Source organism: Urocitellus parryii, chromosome 1, assembly GCF_045843805.1.
Source record: "Urocitellus parryii isolate mUroPar1 chromosome 1, mUroPar1.hap1, whole genome shotgun sequence".
Classification (NCBI taxonomy): Eukaryota; Metazoa; Chordata; class Mammalia; order Rodentia; family Sciuridae; genus Urocitellus; species Urocitellus parryii.
This window is the reverse complement of record NC_135531.1, coordinates 51,051,880-51,073,995: the sequence shown is the minus strand read 5'-3', so window position 1 is coordinate 51,073,995 and position 22,116 is coordinate 51,051,880. Positions and strand designations below refer to the sequence as shown.

Sequence of the window (22,116 nt, the reverse complement as noted above, 5' to 3'; positions counted from 1 at the left end):
AGGCTAGGGCTACAGATTATCCTGCAGGCAAACACCATTTAGGTCCCAAGAGCAAAAGCCCCTGAGATGTAGTAGTCCCTGAGTGGGTTCCATCCTGTACTGCAGCAGAAGGATCAGCAACCTTTTAGATATTGCATTAAATTTTTGAGCTATGGCTTAATGTGGTATGTCTGGAGTAGATAAGTGGCTTCTGAAAGCCTTCTTTAGAAATATTTTTTCTCACACCCACTAAAATTTTAATTGCCAACCAGAAAAGATTAACAGTGTAAATTACTGGCAAAGATGTGGAGCTATGGGTATGCTTTTACATTGCTGTTTGGAGAATAAGATGGGTAAAACCTGGCTATTTCCAATTAAGTTAAACGTACACCTAATTTATGATCCACTTTTAGGTATATAATCCAGAGAAATGAATGCATATGTCCACAAAAAGCTCATACATGAATGTTCACAGCAATTTTATTTCACAAAAGCAAGCAACTGGAAACTATTCAAGTATCCACCAACTAGATGACGGATAAAGAACAGTGGTATTTTTATATAATGGATTTCTCAGCATTAAGAACAAACTACAGAGACATGAAACAACATGGATGACTCTTGAAAATATTGTACTACTTTTAAAAAAAGTCATACACAAGAGGAGTACATAGGGTATGATCCCATTTACATAAAGTTAAAGAACAGGCAAAATTTAATCTACGGGCACAGAACTCACAAATTTGGTTAACTTTTAGGGGTACGTTGAAGAATACAGACTTTAAAAAGAGAATGAAGGGAACTTCGTAGGCTGGTATCACATAAATATATATTTTTTTAATTTGGATCTAATGGTGATCACACATTAAGGTTTACAAATGTGCAAAAAGATAATACACATAAGGTTTGTACATTTTTCTTTTACGTAAATTATGGCTCAGTATGGTACCATTAAAATCTCCTTTCCTCTCTTTCAACCCCTCCAATTAGAATTCCATTTGGGTTTTCTAGCTCTTCTTTTTATATCATCTCAGTGGAGTTAGGTCAACTGGGAGCACATTAGCTTTAGGAAGCAGGAGGGAGGGAGGAAAATTCCAAAGGCAGCCGCCTCCACTTTGTAACTCTACTCAGGAGTCAAGTGGTGGCAACTGCTTCAAATGTCACAGAAGAACATCTCCACCTACTCCTTGTCTGTGCCCGGATGGATGTGGCTGGAGAAAAAACACAGCTGTGCTAACTTAGTCTCACATTACATTTATCCCCTCAAATCTCAAGTGGGCCCTCTGCACGTCCTTGCAATTCTATTATATTTCATGAGTAAATTTACTCTTCTACTTCTTAAAATTTTTCATACCTTAACCCCCTCTCTCTTCAAAGCAACAGCACCCTCTTCGCTGACACCTTGTTTCGTATTTCGTTAAGAAAACCGAGGCCAATTGCCTCCTCTTCCCACCATGGAGTCCCTCAGGCCCTCTGCATGCTAGCTCACCCACTGCCTCTGTTCTGGTTTGGTGCCTCAGTGGTTCTCAGCCCTGGCTTTGTGTAGAGCTTTTAAAACACTGATGCTCAAATCTGTTCTCAGAAATTCTGAATTATTTAATCTGAGTGGAACATCATTTTCCCCTTTCTATTCATTCTTTTTTAATTCGAAGGGGTCCTAATATACAGGTAGAAGTTAGAACCAGGAATTTAGAAGGTCTAAGTGCCTGTCTAAGCACAGTCCCCACTTCCAGATACCCTTCTCTCTCATTGTCTCAAAACATTGTTCTGCCAGTGCTTTGCTGTCTTTCCTGCATTGTCAGTGTTTCTCTTGTTACTAGACTGGTCCTATCAGCATTCATACATGTCTAACATCTTGTCTTAAAAATGCCCCTTCCTTGACTCCAACTTTCCCCTCATCTGCTCCCTTTAGAGCAAAACTTCTTCAAGCAGTTGTCCACACTGGCTATCTCCACCCTACAATCTCCAATTTTCCCATTAATCTATTTTTGTCTCTACCATTCAATGTTGAAATCATCAACGTCCCACATGTTGGCAAACCCAGTGACCCCATTTTAAGTTTTGATTTACTCCAACATGTAATATAATTGCGTTTTCTTGAACCCTATCACTAAGCGAGGACATCATCATCTTCTTTCATCCTTACTTGTGCTCCTTCTCAGACTTCTTTGTGTACCTTTTCCTCTGTTACCCAAGCTGTAAGCCCCAGATGATCCCTTAGCTCAGTCTTTGTCCCTAACCTTCTCTAGCCATGTTTTTTTTTTTTTTTTTTAGGACAATCTCATCCAGTTCCTTATGTGGGTGGCTCATACATGTGTCCTGAACTCTTGTCTCTTTTCTAAGTGCTGGGCTTATGTGCTTCAAAAATATTACTTTCACACAAATCCTTATCTTAGGATCTGCTTCTATGAAATTCAACCTAAGACACTGGGTTCAAAAAAAGTTCTAGAAAACTGACTCCAAGGATGGGATTATTCACCTGACAGATGGTAGTCAGGCCCTAGCCCTGTCAGTAGGTGGAGCACTGTACTCTGGCACACTGTGGCAGAGTGATTGCTGACGCACATCTATGGCGAATTTGAACAGGATGCAAAGAAGCAGATGCACTGGCTTTGGCATGGGAGAACTAGCAATTAGAAGGATTTTGGAACAAGGTAGTCATTGATGAGGGAAAATAACAGGCTCATGGCAATCAATGGATAATTGAAAGCAAACTGTGAGAGTCAGTGGGCCTCTTGGGAAGAACTTAAAGGGAACATTGTTTTCTGTAGCTGCAGGGCAGGCAGACATGCACCTGAGGAGCAGACAGGAGACTTAATTGTGAGAGTGACAGAGTTTCACAGCAGGCTGAAGAATTCTCAACACCAGAGTTGGGGCCCAAGTAAAGATGGAGAGCTAAAAAGGGAATTTCTGGGTATTTTTACTTGAGCATCTTAAATCAGATTCTGTTAGAACCACTTGCCTGCAGATATGGCCCCCTTCCACCCTGTGGAAGACAGAGACCCCACTTCCCTTTTCAAAGGCAATACAGACACTTCAAAAGAGACTTGAATCTTAGAAAATAGGCTGTCTTCTCAGTTTCTATCTCTACTATATTTTCTGGCTGCCAGACGAATAACTAGACTCTGATCTTCAATAATCATTTGCTAGACTTTTGAGGGAAGATACAGATTAATTATACACCAATGAGTTGACTCACATGTGCTAGCAGAAATCAGAAAAGTATGACTAGGTGTGGATGCTAAGGATCGTGAATCAAGGAGTGCAAATATAAAGCTGAATATGGGAACACTTTTCTTTAACACAGGATTTAATACTTTTGTAACAGCCGTGGAAAACAGTTTTAATATGCTGTTATTATGACACTTGGAAGCTTGAAAAAATGATGGGCCATGCTACATACAGTTAGGAAACCAGAACTCCAGGGAAGTGAGCATGTTTGAAAGGATCTACTATGACATTGGAAAACCCATCCTGGCCCTGTTTCTTGGGAGGATAGAGAGGACACTTTATTTTCCAGGACAATAAACAGGCCTACTAGTGAGGGACCAGCATCAGTAGAAGCTCAGCAGCATCCATCCTCAGTAGCACAGGATTTATTTGGCTCCTAATAACAGTGGAGATGGCAGTCCTGGATTAGTTGTTAATGCCTAACCATCTGAAGCAAGGTGGGCAGAATTACTGTAATGGGCAGCAATATCAGAATGGCCTCAGGAGAGGCAGACCTGCAGGATCTTTGCAGATAGCTAATAAAGGTAATCATGTTAATCCCAGGGGTAAAATAAGTGGACAGTGCATTATGCAAAATGTAATTTGAAGAGATTAAAAATGGATGAGGAGAGGCTGACATCACAATCTCTTACCCAGTTTCCAGACCTGAGCCAGTTATCAGACCCAGAACTCCACCACTGATGGCCCCTGCTAGACTTTCAAAGTTTATATGGTAGTGATCCCCACCCCGACAAGTTCTTCCCCAAAGGATCCTATGGCTACCTACTCAGGAAACAAATGGGGAAGAGGGAGTTCCTGGATCTTTCAAGGGTAAGGACTTTGGATACAAGTTCTGGGCTAACACTGATATCCAGGGACCCAACACCTATTACAAGAAGAACAAATGGAGTCCTTGCCCAGATCTGACACACAGTGAGTGGGTCAACTGCATTCAAACACCCATAATTATTTAATACTTAGCATTTGGTAGTACCAACACTTTGATTTTAGACTTGTAGAGGAAGAGCTAGTGTAGTAGGAAAGATCTTGTGGAAGTTACTGAAACCTCCACTGTCCTTAAAAATGTGATAAAAAACATATATATACACACACACACACAAACAAACATACACACAAACATACACACATACACATCATTATATAACAAGGATAATGGAAGAGATTTGGGGTGGTGGTTCTTCTCATATCCCCACTTAATTCACCAGTTTTTTCCTTTAAAATCTAGACAGATCTTGGCAATGAGTAGACTGTCACAAATTTATCTATGAAGCCCCAATAGTGGTTGCTGTGCCAATGTGGTACCCTTACTAGAACAGTTTAACAGCCTTAGGTGCAAATGTGATGAGAATTTAACACAATTCCAAAGATCTCTCCTATTGCAATTATAATAAAAATTATTACAGAAAAATACAAGAAAATTAAAGAGGATCAGAATTTTAGAGAGGCTGAGTGTTCCCAATAAGAATGGCTACTTTTGAATTAGAGATTTGTCTAGCATGTGCAAGATCCTAGGTTCAATCCCTAGCACCACACACAAACACATTTCTACTTCTTTCTTTTAGCAAACAAACGGTCCTTAAGAGTCTTCTTCAGCAGTTTTTCTGGTATCAGGTGGGTAAGAAGCCCCAAAAACTTAGGCTGAGTTTAATCAACCAGGAAGTGTATATGCACTATTTTAAGTTGTGCCATGATTTATGGATTCTTATCCAATAGCCAGAATAAAACTCTAAGCTTCATTGTGTAATTTTACTCAGAAGCTATGGACCTGGGTATAGCCTAGCTCCAGTTCTCAGGTTGCCTCTTGGAATCGGGTATTTCTAACTCTAGTAGACTTTGCCTGTCTTAGGTACTCTGTCTTCTTATTGGGTATTTTAAAAAATCACTGAATAGTTGAGTATCTTAGATATAGCATGTAATTCCATATCCTATTTGGGAATCTGGCTTCTCCCCCAGATTCCCAAATCTTGCCATGCCTCAAGGCAGCATGATCTCAGCCTATTGAACTGAGTGCTCTTTCTAACATCATATTTGTCCCCTAAGCGGATGATGTCATATGAAATGGACTTGATGAGCAGGAAACACGCTGAATGCCTTGGTAACATGCATGAAATCCAAAGGATGGAAGATAAACCTTGCAGAAATTAAAGGATCTTCTACAGTGGTGCAGGTGTCATGAGATGCTGGAACATCCCCTACAAAGTAAAAATAAATCAGTATCCCTTGATCCTCCTATCAGTATGAATGAATTCTGAAGCTTGAAAAAAGTCTGAAGTTTGGTTCAAAATCTGAAGCCTGTTCAGGTTTGGGAGGCATATTTCACACTTGGGGATAGAGCTCCCACACATTCATCAGGTAGTGTTAACGGTGATAGTTTTAAGTGGGTCCTACAAGTAAGGAAGGGTCTTGCAACATAAGCAAGCCACTTGAGCCATATCACCCAGTAGATAGGACTGTGGTACTAGAGGTATCTGCGTACTCAATGATACTATGGAAACGGGTAAATTCCAATAAGAAAGTTACACAGCATAGACCTGTAAGCTTTTGAAGCAAGGCCATGCTATCTGCATGTAAATATGTTATTTTGCATGGCAAAGGGGGTTTGCAGATATGATTATGTTAATAATTTTGAGATGAGAAATTATCCTGGCTTATCTGGGTGAGTGCAAGTTAATAACAAGGGTCCTAGGAAGACAGATACAAAGGGTCAGAGTCAAGGAAGAAGAAGTGGCATGAAAGGGGTTAGGAGAGAGGGAGAGAGAAGGAGAAGAGAAGGGAGATGTGGGGAGAGAGATATATATTATTAAATATACTGTACTGCTGGTTTGAAGATAGAAGAAGGGGCTATGGGCCATGCAGGAGGAATGAAGTCCTGTTGACCTTGATTTTAAATCAGAAAAAAACTAGTTACTGACTTCCATAATGGGACATTGATAAATTTGTGTTGTTGTAAGTATGTGGTGATTTGTTAAAGCATGGGTAGGAAACTCATACAGACTTTGCTCACCAAAAGTAGGAGGCCTTAGGCCTGCTGAATGTCTAGGCAAATAGAGATCAACACTGTGTCTTTGATACAAGGTGAACAACCTGCTACTTGGTGACAACTTGACAATGTTTTCCCTGATTAAGAGTAACCTGTCTTCTGAATGTGTTTTGCCTTTGCTGAATTCAGGGCATCAGCCAGCCCCACTATCCCTGGACTCACATAGTGTCTGATTGCTGACATGGATTCCTATCAGCAGTGTTCCAGACCATAGACCCCACTTTGCAACAGAGAAGGTACATCAGTGAAAACATGACTATGGGATCCACTGTCCCTACCACATACTCCACCCTGTAGAAGCTCCTTCTTGATGGCATGGTGATGTGTTCTTTTAAAGGAGAGGACCCTTCTACTCTGGGTGTCCTACTTCAGGACACACTACATTCTAATCAATGCTCAATTTATGGTTATGTAGCTCCAATAGAGAGAATATTTGAAAATATATGAAAAGCAAGGAGTAAGAGTAGGAGGGGACTTTGAACGACTGAGAAATTGGTGCTTCCTATTCTTACAACTGTAGAATCTATGGGTCTTATAGAAAAGAAATGAAAGTTCCAGTAAACTTGAAGCACAGCTGTTGAGTGGTCATTTTAGATTCCTCATTCCAGTACATTAGGAGGCAAATAGAAGAGCTCCCACATGGACAGGGGCAATTAGTCCTGACCATCATGAGGAGGGAGGGCTACGCAACATGAGGAGGACATGGAGCAATACATTTGGCATGCAGGGAACCCTCTGGGTTGTCTTTTGGTCTGTCAATGCATAGGCTCAACAATACCTAAGTAAGTGGGAAAGTATAGCAATCAAAGTTCAATAAGAGCATGGTACCGGAGGTCTCGTACCATTCAATGGTGAGGTCCTGATCATCCCCTCAGGCAACCCAGAAGTGCCAGCAGGGGATGAAGGGAATCTAGAATGGATGGTATAGAAAAGAGATGATGAGTATCAGTATATAATCTTGTTACCAAGTGCAAAACTTGAGGCTTTGATTTTTCCTCTTTTGGTATATGTCCCCAGGAATTGTGACAACAGAATGCCAAAGAAGCTGTTCTCATAAGGAGTAAACTTACTGTGTGAAGTTAATCTGAGCTGTGCAAAGGATGAACTGCAGCCAGTGCTATAGGGCCATGGCATCCTTCTTCCAGCTGCTGCAGATGATGGTTGCTAAGAGCAGTATACGTGCTTTTGCATTTAACTTTTGTCCATTCAACATTATAATGGGTATATCCCATTATAATGCGGTTGTACATAGCTACAGTAAGTTCTTACTGCTGTGTAGCATCTGATTGCTGGAATATGTCACAATTTATTTGTTATACATTCAGTTGATGAATCTTTGAATTGTCTAGAGTTTTTAACTAATTACAAATAGTTACAATAGTTACAAACTATTACAAATGCCTGTGGACATTCTTTTACCTGTCTTTTAATACACATACATATATATTTCTTTTGGATTTCTACCCAAGAGTGAAATTACTAAATCATAGTTCTATATGTTCTATGATATTAGATAATGTTAAACACTTTTCCAAGGCAGTTTTGTGTCCTGGTAGGAACTATTTTTAACTCTACAGATATGAATATAGTCTCCTATATAATCTTCTGAAAGCTTTATTGCTCTCCTTTTTACCTTTATATCACAAATTATTATGGTTTGGATATGAAGTGTCCCCCCAAAAATTCATATTTTGAGGGTTTGGTTTCCAATGCAGTTTAGAAGTGAGGCATTTAGGAAGTGATTAGATCATAACAGCTCTGACTTCATCAGTGTATTAATCCACTGAAAGCTGAATGGATATTGGGAGGTGGTAGAAACTGTAAGCAGGTGGGACATGGTTGGAAAAATTAGATCACAGGTGTGTATGTGTTCTTGGGGACTATATCTTGCCCCAGCTGCCCTCCTCTGCTTCCCAGCTACCATGAGCTGAGCATCTTTCCTCTCCATGCCCTTCTGCCATGATGTTCTGTCTGACCAATGGACTGAAGGCTCTGAAACTGTGAGACAAAATAAACCTTTCCTCCTCTAGTTTGTTTTTTGTTAATTGGTTCTATTTAGTTATACTTAACAGTATAACCCATTTTAACAAAATTATAAAAGCATGGAAAATATATCTTGTTCTAATTTGGTCCTTAGTACCTTTACTTCTCCTTTCCTTTCCCCACCCCTCTGCTCCTTTCCATCGATTGATCTTTCTGCCATTTATTCATGTTTTTTTAAAAATTACTTTCTTGTATATGTATATGTATATGATGATATATATATATATATATATATATATATATATATATATATATATATATGACAATACATACATACATACATACACACACACACACACACATCGGAAAGTATGTCCAATTCCACTCCAATTTGTTCTTGTCAGATATTTTGGTCCCAATGATAGAAAGCTGACTAATATAGTTATCAACTTAGAATTTTTTTTTTGTTTAGAATTGTTTTTTTTATGTATGGTTTGAGACAGGACTCAAGTTTAGTTTCTTTTCCATATGGAAATAAATTGCATATTTGATTCAAAACACAATTTAAAAGTGTTTTGAAAGTTTCCCCTTTCTTCTGCTGTTCTCCAACACAGTACTTATAATGTTTTAGTTGTTTGGCTTTTCTCATAAAGGAGTTTGTGTTTGAAATGAGTTATTAGAAAATTATTTGGTTGAATCTCTTGTGATGATGGGATTATAGTCCTCCTTTTTTTCCTATTAAGAAATCGAAATTTAGAGAAGCTAATTAATTTAGTGAATAGGTTCTTCTATACAAGGATTCACCCTACTAATGCTTTAAACAAGATAGAAGTGATTTGATTGATGGAATGGTTTCCATATTTAATATAATGGAAATTGATGACCCAGGCCTTCTAAGGAACTTCTGCTAACCACATGTGATTGCATTTCTGAGTCTGACATGGTTGCTTCAGCTTTTACACTCTTGTTCTCATTGTAGTCTAAAGGGAAGGAAAGAAGAGCATGGGATGCACACTCCCTGCTTTTAGGATGTTAGCTAGGAATTGCACACTTTCACTCATATACCTTTGGTCAAAATTAGTTTTATAGCCACACCCACCTCCAAAGGAGCTTGAGAAACAGTCTTTACTTTAGATGGCCATATGTCCCTGATACTTAGGGTCTTTATTACTAAAGACAAAAAAGGAGATAATGAGTACTGAAATAGCCAGCCATAGCCAGGTACTTGGTTTGAGCACATCTGAGATCAGGACTGTGTAACTCTAACTTGCACAGCACAGCCCTTGAAAGCAGCTACACTAAGTAGTTTGACTATCAAGTAGATTTGTGGGTTACCTTCTATCAGAATTTAATTCTTAGATGTCTCTACAGATGTGTGTGTGCACCCTTTTATTAATAAATAATATTTCTTCACTATGTATTTTTTTCTTGATGAAGCTCTCAAATGAACGTTATTTAAATTTTTTTGCTATTGTTAGTAAAAAAAAGTTTCCAAAGCCTGTTTTTGTTCTCATTAACTTAATAGTTTTTTTCCTCTTGCCTCCCTCCCTCCCTCCCTTCCTTCCTTCCTTCCTTCCTTCCTTCCTTCCTTCCTTCCTTCCTTCCTTCCTGTCTCGCTCCATTTTCCCCTTCTTGTTTCCTCCCACTCCTCTTTCTCTTTTATCTTCAGTCTGGTGCCCTGGCATTTCCTCTCCACATCCCTCTGCTTACAATTTAATAACATGGAATAGGCCAAGTTAGGGGTAGGATGGGGTAGGAGAAGTGGTGAGTCATAATGTCTCTCACTTTTACATATTTTTAAAACTTTTATTATTAGTCTTTATTACACAAGTAATACATGTTCATTGTAGAAAAAATTAGAAAACACAGAAAAGCAAAAGAAAAAATAATCACCCATAATCCCACTACCCATAGATAACTGCTATTAACATTGTAATATGTGTCCTTCTAGCTTGCTTATGCATATATATATATACATACATGGATATATTTATATATAATTTTCTTTTTACAAATATTATATCATAGTATACATACTGTTTTATAACATGTTTTTCATTTAATATATATTGTGAACATCATTGTTTATTCCCTGAAAAAATTATACAGATACTACATGCTCATGTGGAAAAATTAGAAATTACAGATATGCAAAAAAGAAAATATAACTGCTCCAAATCTCACCTCCCAGAGATAAATTCTGTTATCCTTTGGCAAGCATCCTTTCAGACTCCAATGCACACATGTGTATGTATGTTTTTAAAAGGGATCATATGGTATTCTTCTGCAACTTCCTTTTATTCATTTCATAATCTAACCTGTACATTTCAATACATATACATAGAGCTTATTCTTTATTGGTGCACAGAATTCCATTGGATGAGGTACTTTATTCAACTAACCATATAATGTAGGCTTATTTTCATTTTCCTACTTCTCCAATAATGCTGCTATAAACATCTTTTCTTGCATATATTTGTATAATGAATAAATGCATCTTTACTCCTTTTTTTGCTGAAAATGTTAAAGGAAAATTTCCCTAACATGGAATTACTGGGTATACAGGAAAAATATAGTGCCAAAATATTTTCCAGAAAGGTTGAATCAATTTACTCTCCTGTTGACTGTAAGAGAATGTTCATTTCCATACTTCTTAGTTGTCCCTGGAAACTTTAATTCTTTAACTCTCAGCCTTTCTGAGATGTAAAAGGGAGTTTGTCAGACTAATTTGTATTTTTGATTACTAGTAGTTCAACTATTATTTTAAGTTATGATACATTGCCACTTTGTGTCCTTACTTCAATTTTCCACTGGAAAGTTTGCTTCTTTTTTGAGTCATAAAATATCACTCATGTCATTCATTCATTATTCACTCACTCAATAAATGTTTTCAGTATTATCTGTGTGTCTAGAGCTGTGTTAGTAGTTGGGAAAACAAAGTAAGCAAAATAGTCATGGTTGCTGTCATCTCTACTTCCAAGTTAGCAGGATAACCAGACAATTAAACAAGCAATAGTGAAAAAAGAATGGGGGGATTATAAACCATGAAAACTTCCCTAAAGCAGTAGTATTTAAACTCTTGGTATATATTTGAGATCTAGACTCGGTTTCATATATTAAAAATAATATTTTCTCTTAATTTGGTGTTTTTTCAAAGGAATTTTTGATTTTGAATCAGTCCAATCCATCCATCTTTTCTTTACAATTATTACCTTTGGCATTATGCTTAGAAAGGCTTTTTTGTTTGTTTGTTTGTTTGTCTTTTTCCACACTAAAATAGCATCTTCATCCATGTTGTCTGCTAATCCTTTTGTACGCTTAATTATGTGCTTTAACATATTTATCTTTATTTAATTTAGAATTTATTTGGATGAAAGTTATGAGGTATAGTTCTAATGTTTCTCCCAATAAATGGCTAATCCGTTATCCCAATAAAAGTTGTTTAATAATTCAATGTTTTCTCAAATTTGAAATGTTATATTTATAATGTGCTTGATTTTATTTTTTTGTTCTTGGGTTAATTGTAGACTGTGTGTTTAATTCTAGTGAGGCCACTAGTACCACTGCTTTTTCTTAGTCTGCCTATAGTTACCTAAAGGTTGAATACTTTCCTTTTGGTGACATTCTAGAACACAAGCAGTAATGAATATTGCTGAAGTATGGGGTTGAGGGATAGGAAGTTAAGCTGTATGACAGCCTTAATCCTTTCAATGTCAAGACTTTCAGAGTCTGAAATTCCAGACAGGATCATTATTAATCTGGCCCCATTTGTTCCCTTTCTTAAATGAATCCTATGGTTTTATACTCTGTTTATTTCCCCTCATTCTGAAGCCCAACTTTCAGTAGGTGGCAGTATTACCAAACACTGAGCATCTCAACAGTTTTCACAGGGGCACAGAGGAACAAAATGGTGAGGCAGAATTCAGAATTTCCCCCAAGAGCTTTAATTCACTTGAGGAAGCATCAGACTGTTCTACTTCTAAAGTTCTCTTTGCAGTGAGTCTGCACCTAGATGCACGGAAAACATAAGCAGCGAGATTTTCAAAGTGATACCTTGGACTTGTAGGCATTTTACTCATCTTATCCTAAAGTGCCTTTGGGCCCAGTCCCCTGACTGATCTAAAATCCAGGGGGCTTTAAGTGCAATGATTTTGGTGAAATTTCGTTGATTTTTATTTTCCTTATATGAGGTGGTATTTTTCAGGTTTCCCACAAGGAACACATATTGTTGTTGTAATCTGGGGGGAAAACCAACATAGGATATTACAAATATGGTGGTCAATATGGTGAGTGTGTGCCACAAAAATTTACATCCTTTTCTGTTTCAAGTTTGTGGGTACACATGAGAAAATAGGCTCAAAATTCTCTTCTTACCCTTGAGATCAGCTCAAGGTTATTGCCAATCTCAAAGCAAATCACTAGCAGAAGCCAAGACAGCAGAACTTTATCTCATGAGACCACACCTGAGAAAGTCCTTGGGTAGGTGAGAGTAGAGAGGGGTAGCTCTTAAAGGTTGTGCTGGCATATCTAATGGGAGATGGTAAATTACCTATTGCAGCTAGGAGCCAATGTAGGTTATCAGAACTTTGAGTACTAAATGTAATTTTTAGGACCTGCTACTGCAAGGACATCTATAAATCTTGGAGTGTGTCTACAGGAACTATAAAACTGATTGAAGGCTGGAAAACAGGCACTATGAATAAAAGATAAGGTGGCTGAATATATTACCTTAGATATGGAAAGTCTGGCTAAGTAATTAGACAAATTCCCATCTCCATGAGTAGCTACTACAGCCTTCCCAGACATGGAGGTGAGACCTGAATTTATTAACAGTCTTCAGCTGTACAAAGGACAATTGCACAGAAGGTAAGTGTTACTTCACACAGAGACTAAGGCGAGAGTGAGCACAAATTAACCAAGCAGAAGTGATTTAGGTCAGGCATTTAGAAGAACGTGCTGAACACCAAGGTCGGACTTATCAGTTAGTAGCTTTGCATGGATTAGTAGGAACAAGATTGAAGCTAAGAGGTCAATATAGACAAAGGGTGGGAGAGGGCAGAGATGGGAGCTGAGAGCATGCCAATTTGGGCTACTCATAATTTTGAAAACAGGCCTTTAAATAAAATAAGCTCAGGGGATGAAAATGAACCAGATCCAGGAAAAAATATTAAGCTTTAATCAAGATTGATTTGTAAAAATCCAAGTGGGCAGACCAGCTGAGTCTGGGAGTGGTTGCTTGTTTTCTAAGGGAGTATTCAACTGAGTCTTTAAATAGCATGGTCCCACAGTGTTTTACAACTATTTAACAAAGAAAATTGTGATTTTTCTCGTATGACTTGTCTGGGGTACTTCTGTTTGTGGAAGGCCAGAACACCTGTAACCTCATATTCATTACCAGTCCTTTGAAACACAACTCTGGACTCCAAGAATAAGGTCAATAAATAGCTGGTGTAATCAAAATAGAGACCTGCATAGCCTTTGGAGTTCTCCTCCAACCCTTTAATCCTTTTGTTTGCTTTCAATACAAGGAGCTAGAAGACTATTCCAATAGAATGAACTATATGAAAATGCTATTTTGTAGGTCAAAACAGTCAAATACCAGCAATTTCATATAATTCAACCTAATAGAATAATTATTTACTCTCTTCATCTTCATGAAAGCTAAAAGCTTTAATATATTTAGTTTTTAGGTCACAGTATTGGTGTATATATAAGTGCCTATACAGGATTGAGATTAAAGTTGTATCTTGGGTAAACCACTTGTAGGCATCTAGCTCCTTCTTCTATTGTACTGGACCCTGGTATCTCCTGTCCGACTTGACAATTGTTCAGACTATGTGAAACAAGAAAAGAAGTGCAAAGACTTGATCTTTCAAACCATAGGAAATTCTGTGTGGGAAATAGGTCAAAGGAAGAGCAGGGGGGAAATATAACAAAATTTATACCATGATACAAGTTTAGTGGAGGAAGATCACAATGAAGTCTGGAGCAGATAAACAAAGCACGTGGCTTCCTCCTTTCTAAAATATAGTATTGCTTAATGTGTCCTGCTTTCAAGATTCTAAGCATAAGACAAGACACCAAGTACACATTGGAAAAGTCATATCTGCATAGTCATCTAAAATGAGACAAGCTTAGCTTAACTAAAATTTTTTATTAATAATGTAAAATGTTAAATATTTTTACGATCTGAGCTAATTCCAGCATGCCCTATAAGATTTAACACTATGCTGATGTGCAGACACCATGCTTCAAATTTCAATTAGAACGAAATGTGATAATATTCAATTTTACATTGGAGGGTAATTGTATATGTTACTACACCATTTCCTAACTGGATAACTTCATTCTCCAAGAAGCTGAAAAAGACACCATTGGATCAAAGGGAACTTAATTGCCCATATGCATTGTACGAAGTTATTAGGATTATTGTATATTTACAAAATTAAATATTTTTCATATATGATTTTTGTTGCATTATAAATTAAGATATTTTTATGTTGAAGCTTTTAGATTCTGACAGAATGGAAGACTAAACTTAAGTGAGTGCAGAGAAAGCAATAGGTGAGGTGGTGTATGTTTGATTATAATATTTCTAATGATATCAATAGATTGAATATTTGAACACAGTTTTGCAGTTTTAAATAATTTCTATGTTTAAAGACTTTTCATTTATGATAAATTGTTGAGATCAGCAAGAGCTATAGATAGACTATTATAAGTGAAATAAATTTTCTCTGAATAATACATTTAAAAAATCTTTAAATGATTTAAAAATCATAATCCTTGCATCTATTATGGCATGGTTTGGAGCAGACATGCACAATGTCAGCTTTAAAAATCCTTTTAAAAACAGCCTGCTTTTTGATTCTGTTCTTTTTTTTTCTCTTGAAGGCAGCTGCTTTCAAGTGTAAAATCATTTAAAAGGGTAGGGAGAGGCGGATAAAAGTAATAACAAGGAAGCATAGAAAACATAGTCAAAAACCCATCACTGTGTGGTCCAGCTGTCCGGAGGTCCTCCGGTTTTGTAATTTTTTTCCAGGTGTTTTCAGTGGTGGGCTTCAGGAAGAAGAAGAGCCTAGCTTGAGACGAGACAACACAGCCCAAAGAACCTTCTCTTCCGTCTTCTAACCAGAGGGTAGGGAGTTAGATTCAGAAGGCTGCTGTCATCTGTGAGGGGACAGAATGTACATATGATTGAGGTATAGACAAAAACCCTTGATCTTTATGAATTGGCTTTAAAAAAATCCATGATCCCTTGAATCAAGCTTTTTCAACCTCAGCGCTGTTGACATTTTAGAACAGATAATTAATTCTTTATTGTGGGAGGCCATCCTGAGCTTTGCGTAGTTAGCAATATCCTTGGTCTCTACTTTCTAGGACATCAGGAACACTCTCATGTCAGATGAGACAAACCAAAAATGTTCCCAGATATAACAGAATGTCCCCTAGAGGAGGGGCAAAATAGCCCAAGATTGAGAATCACTACTCAGAATTAAATGAAAACTGCTTAGAGGCAATCTTTGAGTTAGGAGAAGAATATAGCTTACTAGAAAGAGTGTGTGCTGGCTTCTTTTCTCAATTTGCCTCTACTATTTACTAGTTCTGTGATGTTGAACATGTAACTTAAGCTCACTAAGCTTCAGTTTCCTGGTCTATAAATTAGGATTTAATAATAATACTTACCTTAGGTGAGGATTAAATGAAATAAGCTATGAAAAACACTAAGCTCAGGTGGGTAGCTTAGTGCCTTGCACTAAGTGCCTTGCATAGAGAGGAAGCACTCAGGTAATACAGCCATTGTTAAGTCTTTTCCTTTACATAGGACCATTAGCAATATTCACTTCCTTCATGTCTCAGGAATTGCATGTCTTCAGATATTTCCTGTTGGGTTTTTCTCCAACATTTTCTATATATTTCTGTTCATAAAAGCATCCAGAGAAGATTGAACTGTTGAATTTCTAAGTTTTGGTTTGAATTATTTTGCAAGTAGAGGAAGAATTAAATCAGTAAGCCAGATCTGGTTAAACAGATTGCTTTTTGTGTTTGTTTGTTTGTTAAATAGTGCAGTCCAAAAGACAGAGAGGGTAGAAAGATCCTGTTGGAGCAGAATTGGGCTGTGGGGATCTCAGAACCTGGGGGCACACAAAGGAATGGCCTGGAAAATGCCAACTGGGGTGATGCTAGCACATGGTGGTCTGACTGGACCAAAAGGGCTGGGTGGGACTGGTGAACCTTAAATGCCCTTCAGAGTGGGGCTTAGGGGATCCCCCTTTCCCTACCCTAACCTTAAAGGAGACAGAAAATCCTCAAAAGTCACAGAATTAAATGAAGAGATGGATTCCGTGATGGAATGCTTCACCTCAATAGAACTGGTTTGTAGGTAAGGGCTTGTTTTTCTTGATAACTGAGCCTAGTTGCTTAGGAAACTGTCAGGTTAAAAAAAAAAAAAAAAAGCCCTGGGGCTGGGGTTGTGGCTCAGTGGTAGAGTGCTTACTCAGCATACGTGAGGCTGAGGCACTGGGTTTGATTCCCAGCACCACATAAAAATAAACAAATAAAATAAAGATATTGTATCCATCTATAATTAAAAATATTTTTAAAAATCTTGGTTTTCTGGTCCTCTTACATTAAACTGTATCATCCAATTCCCCAGTTTTTCCTCCCCATCTTTAAAGACTTCCATGTGTCATTATTTGTAAATGGGCCTTGTCCACCAAAACTGACAGTAGTCCTTAGAAGGGAACACTATTTTAAATATTTATAAGTCCAAGCCAGAGAAGAAAACAGATACCCCAGTTGGGTACATCAAATGACATAAACACAATCCTTTATCCAGTCTCCATAGATTAAAATTCTTTCTCAAAACTTAGATTCTGTTAAAAGGACTATTTTTTCCCTTTCCATAGTGAAATATAATTTATGATACTCTGGACATCAACAGTTTGAGAGCTAGAAACAGAGCATCTTTCTTTTAGCATTAATTTGTCCCCAAAGGATGAAGTTACTGAAAGCAATGTCTAATAATATGCATGAACCTCATTTTTCAAGATAATCTCTTAGAGATGAACCATGATAGATTTGGGATACAAAGAAATCATAACTCACTTTCTCATCATTTCTAGGACTCTTATTTCTTTAACCAACAAATGATCAATAAGCTTAACCTAACTGGAGATAGCAAAGATTTTGAGAGACTCTGTAAAACACTGAAGGGTAACTACACATCTTGAAACTCAAGTTGACCTACAATTCAATGCTTCCCGCTTTCCGGAACAGAGTCATCAGAACTAGGGAGGAAAAAAAAAAAAATATATATATATATATATATATATATATATATATATATATATATATATCTCAGATTATACACACACACACACATATCTCGAAGAAACAGTTTTTATATTTTCACTTTTTTAAGACTTGGAAGATCTATCTTCCAAATTCCTACATTTTCTGCTTTCCTTCCCCATAATACTTAGCAGATTTGAGAACAGACTTAACTGGTCTTTATATATATATTATAAAATGCAATTCTGATGTGTATTGTTCTCATTATATGATGAAATGTGTGCCACAATGTTGTTTTTATAAATGAAAGTGTGCCTCTGTATGCTATGGTCAGATATTTAGTTCCATTTTTAATGTTTTAAATGCACACAGTTATTATACACAGATATTATATGATCTTTATTAGACTGAATCTTGTTCATTCATTACAGTGAATCAAAAAGGCTTTCAGTTGTATAGCTTTTTTGGCATTGAAATTCTTCTCATCTAATCTTCTTCATAGATGCATTTGTACACATTATGTGCCCATACACATACATGCACATACATACACACACACACATGGGGTATATATGCTGCACTTATATATGTCACTGTATACATAACATATATATATTATGTATATATGTCATAAATACATGTCACTCACAATAGGACAGAAGTGTTAGGACTTGTGGGGAAGGTGCTTAGACATTAAGCAAAGAACAGGCTGCCTGTTAAGGACACTGCTGATTTGGTGACAAATTCACAAAGGTGAATCTTTGTGACACCTTTGCCCAGCCCAGAGCTTGTCTGATTTTCTCCTAGGGCCGAAGAGACACAAAAGCTCAGACTTCTTGGCAAAAATTCAGAGCAGCTTTCTACACCACAGGAAACTGAGATTTCAGTAAATGCTGAAATTCACCAAGCAGGAAGTATGCCTAGAATGGTTTGAAGTGAATTAGACTCCAAGAAAAGATGTCTCTTTATACTGATTGAAATCCTGTCTCTGAAGCAAAGGGTTGCTGAAAGAATATGAGCAAAATAGAACATTTCCCTACTCATTCTAAATTGTCTGGGCTAATCCACTTGAACTCATTGGAAAATCTTTGGGTTTTATTGCAACTGTTTGTTTGGATATGGTTTACTAATTAAGACTTTTGTAGCTTCTTTTCTCCAAAGTGTACAATATCAGGAGAATGTAACCAAGGACAGCTTTAAATGTAAAAATGAAAAATGGGGAAAGGAAGGGGAGAAATGAAAGCAAAGGGCAAAGTGAACGACAAGGGAAAATATGGAATTTAGCCATCAGGAAGGTCAAACTCTATTCATTTGATATTTAGTTCTTGGATATTACTCAAACCAGAGACTGGCATTCTGCAGGACACAAGGATACCATTTCTTTATTGCTTAAGTTTCTTGGCTAATAAATTCCTCAACTTCCTTATACAGAGACTATGTTGCATGGGTTTAAAGCTGTGTTCTTGGATATAATAAGAAAAAAACACTGATAAAGGAACTATAGTTTCATGTTTGTGTTCCAGGAGCTCAGTGGTTCTCAAATACTAGCTGCATAAGCATCATCCAAGGGCTTGCTGAAGCACAGATTGTTGGTAACACCCGCAGAGGTTGTGGATTAACAGGTTGTGGGTGAAGACAGAGAATCAGTGTTTCTTACAATTACCCAGACATGCTAATGCTGCTGGTTCTGAGACCACACTTTGAAAACCACAAATGAACCTGCTAAGTGTAAGGCCCTATGTTGGGTACTGAGAGTAATATCATGATGAGTCCAAACAAAAAGATGATCCCTGGATGCAAGGATAGTTCCTTCAGTAATTATGAGGCTTCATTACAATGCTAAAAGAGATCTCTAAATATAGTGCAATGAGAGTTCCCAAGGGGAGGGGACAAAGGATTGCTCTCATTTAGAGGAGATGAAAAACATTCATGCAAGCTTCTGGGAGGTCCTAGTGATCATTCTGGACCACAAGAAATGAGGAAAACTTGGATGTTTGTTGCAGGGGTGGGCATTTGGAATAAAGAGAACACTATAGACAAAGATATGGAGGTGATCAAAGGCTGCTAATCTGGATTCAAGTGAACAGTCTAATCTGGTTGAAATTAAGGGTTTATGAAGGAAGATGTCAAACAGAACCTAAGTATGCCCACAACTTCCCTTGCCTCCCTGCTTTATTCATGCTGTTTTTTTTCCCCCCAGAAAAGTCCTCCCTCCTTAGATGAATGATAAGCTAATCTCCATTTCAAGATTAAACACTTTTTTCCTCCCCCATAAAGTCTTTTCTGACTGTTCCATGCTTTCGCATTCTGTTATGCTCCCATTCCTTCTATAAACAATTGTTATAGGTCTTGGCACATTATCTGCATGCAATCATGTCTTCTCACCACCCTGTAAGCAACTCTTCATGAAAATATTCATACATTTACCATTTCTGCCCCAGTTTTTGACTACCACTTACTCCCTGACCATATCCCTGGGTTTCCATATCCCAGATTCCTCGTAATTTGCTTTTGCCAGCCACACCACTACCACAGTCACACCTTGCTGCTGAATCCTGTGAACACCTTTGGTTCTTATCTGGCTTCATCACCCTGCCCTAGTAGCCATTCTTTCTTGGTTACTCTCTTTATTTCATAATGCTTTCCTGGATTTCTTCTCAGGCCTTTTTGTAAACTGCTCTCCCTTTCTGTCCAACCTTAACTTTTGGCATTCCAGGGCTCTTCTCTGCACACTTCCCATGAGTGGTCTCAACTATTTGTGGGGCTTCAGTGACCATTGTGGAAGATGGTCAGCTCTGTTTCTGTCCTCCTGGATTAAATGTTCACTTCAGCACTACCAACCACTGAGCACTGCTCTTGGAGGTTCCTCATGTCCAACACCTTAATCATTCTCTATCTCTAAGGCTTCTCCTCTGTTCTCTCTAGCTTAATGATTGACACCATTTTTCAATCACTTTCCAAGTTTGACCCCAGGTTTCATTCCTGATTCTGCCTTCTCTGTCATGCACCACCTCTGACTAGCCATAATTACCCTTTCCAATCTTTTAGCTTTAAGTCAGATCTTAAGCATTTCTCATTTGGAATACTGCACTTTTCTCCTAACTGCATCCTTCCAACAGCTCCAGGATAAAAATACAACACTCTTAATGTGGCTTACAGGTACCTTAAGGTATAGCCCACCTAATTCTCTCATCTCTCTCTCTCTCTGTTCTGGGAATCAAATCAAGGGCCTCACACATGCAAGAGCGCTACCACTGAACTACATTCCCAGCCCTCACATCTTTCTTAAGCCTCCATCTAACCACTTTCCTAACTACCGAAGAGCTGTAGTTGTTAAAAGAAATGCTCTGTGCTGTATCTACTCATATCTAGATCCTTGGGTCTAGGTAATCTTTACCCCATCTTTTTCTTTGAGTAACTCCTACTCACCTTAAAAAGTCTCAGCTTGGATACTTTCCAAAAAGCAAGCTCAAATGCTTCCCCATTTCAACTCAAATTCAGGCTAAGTGAGAATCCAATATAATCTTGTAGCAACCTGTGTGTAATCACTGTGGCATTATTGTATTCTAAGTGCTCATCTTTGTATCTTAATGGTAACATAGATGGGGGCGGGTGGCAGTGGCAGGGAGAGTCCTTTTTGGAGTTCACATGCCTTCTCTGAACACTTTACCACAATCTCTATGAGGGAGGCATGGGCCATCTGGAAAAGCTTCCCAGGTGATTCTCAGTCAATTCTGCCTTGGGTGGCAGCATCGGGGTGGAGTGGTGCAGTGCAGGGATTTATCCCCAGATCTGGCACAGAATTTGACACATCATAGGTGATCATCACATGTTGGATGGTGATAAGGACAATGGATACTAGAGTGAGATCTGTTCTTCCTTCAGTGGATATTTAACATTTGTGAGTAGAGATTCAACATAGAGTAATGCATTGGAATTGATGCATGGATTAGATTGGAGGAGAGGGATTACATTTGTCACATTGAAAGCTGGTTAAAAGGTTGTGGAGATTACAAAGGATATGGGGCTACTGGTAAAATTGCCCAGAATAGCTTTCCAACACTACCTGGTAACACAGAATGTCTTCAGTTGAGGCCCTGGGAAAAGGACTTGAAAGGTCACCTCCAGGACAGAGGGAGCATAACTTCCCAGTGCTCTTTAGCCAGATATCCAGATACCTTTTATCTGATATGGCCAGATTGGTTTTACATACAGTGGTCCAAATCAGAGTGGATGGAGGATATAAATCTGGGAGAACAGTTTATAGGCTCAGTTTAATCTGGAGTAGGACTGTCCACATGTGAGCACCATTCTAGAGCAGATTTGATTCCTGATTTACCTACTCCAGGCTGATTCTCGTGCGTGGTGTCAACAATGGAATTCTATGCAAGACTGAATATACCAATACAACCCACAGCATTAAGTCAGAATTTTAGAAAAGGTGAAACTGTCTTTCAGGCTTAATTTATTTCTGGCGATTTGCTTTGTTTCATAACAGTGTGCATTTAGAAGATGCTTGTCCTTCACTTTCCAATCTCCTTTTAGCCTTTGTCAGTAACCTTGCGGGCTCTCCACAGGTGGTTCCATTT

General features: G+C 38.0%; 1 protein-coding gene across 1 annotated transcript in view; it reads right to left on the bottom strand.

Annotated features, from left to right (window-relative positions):
- Window positions 1-15,240: 15,240 nt before the first annotated feature.
- The window catches only part of Rgs7bp (regulator of G protein signaling 7 binding protein), a 94,103-nt gene continuing 87,227 nt past the window's right edge, over window positions 15,241-22,116 (bottom strand). The window contains exon 6 of the mRNA XM_026390854.2: window positions 15,241-15,403. Within this exon, the coding sequence (XP_026246639.2) occupies window positions 15,312-15,403 (92 nt within the window). The 3' untranslated portion in view covers window positions 15,241-15,311. The remainder of the gene's footprint in view (window positions 15,404-22,116) is intronic.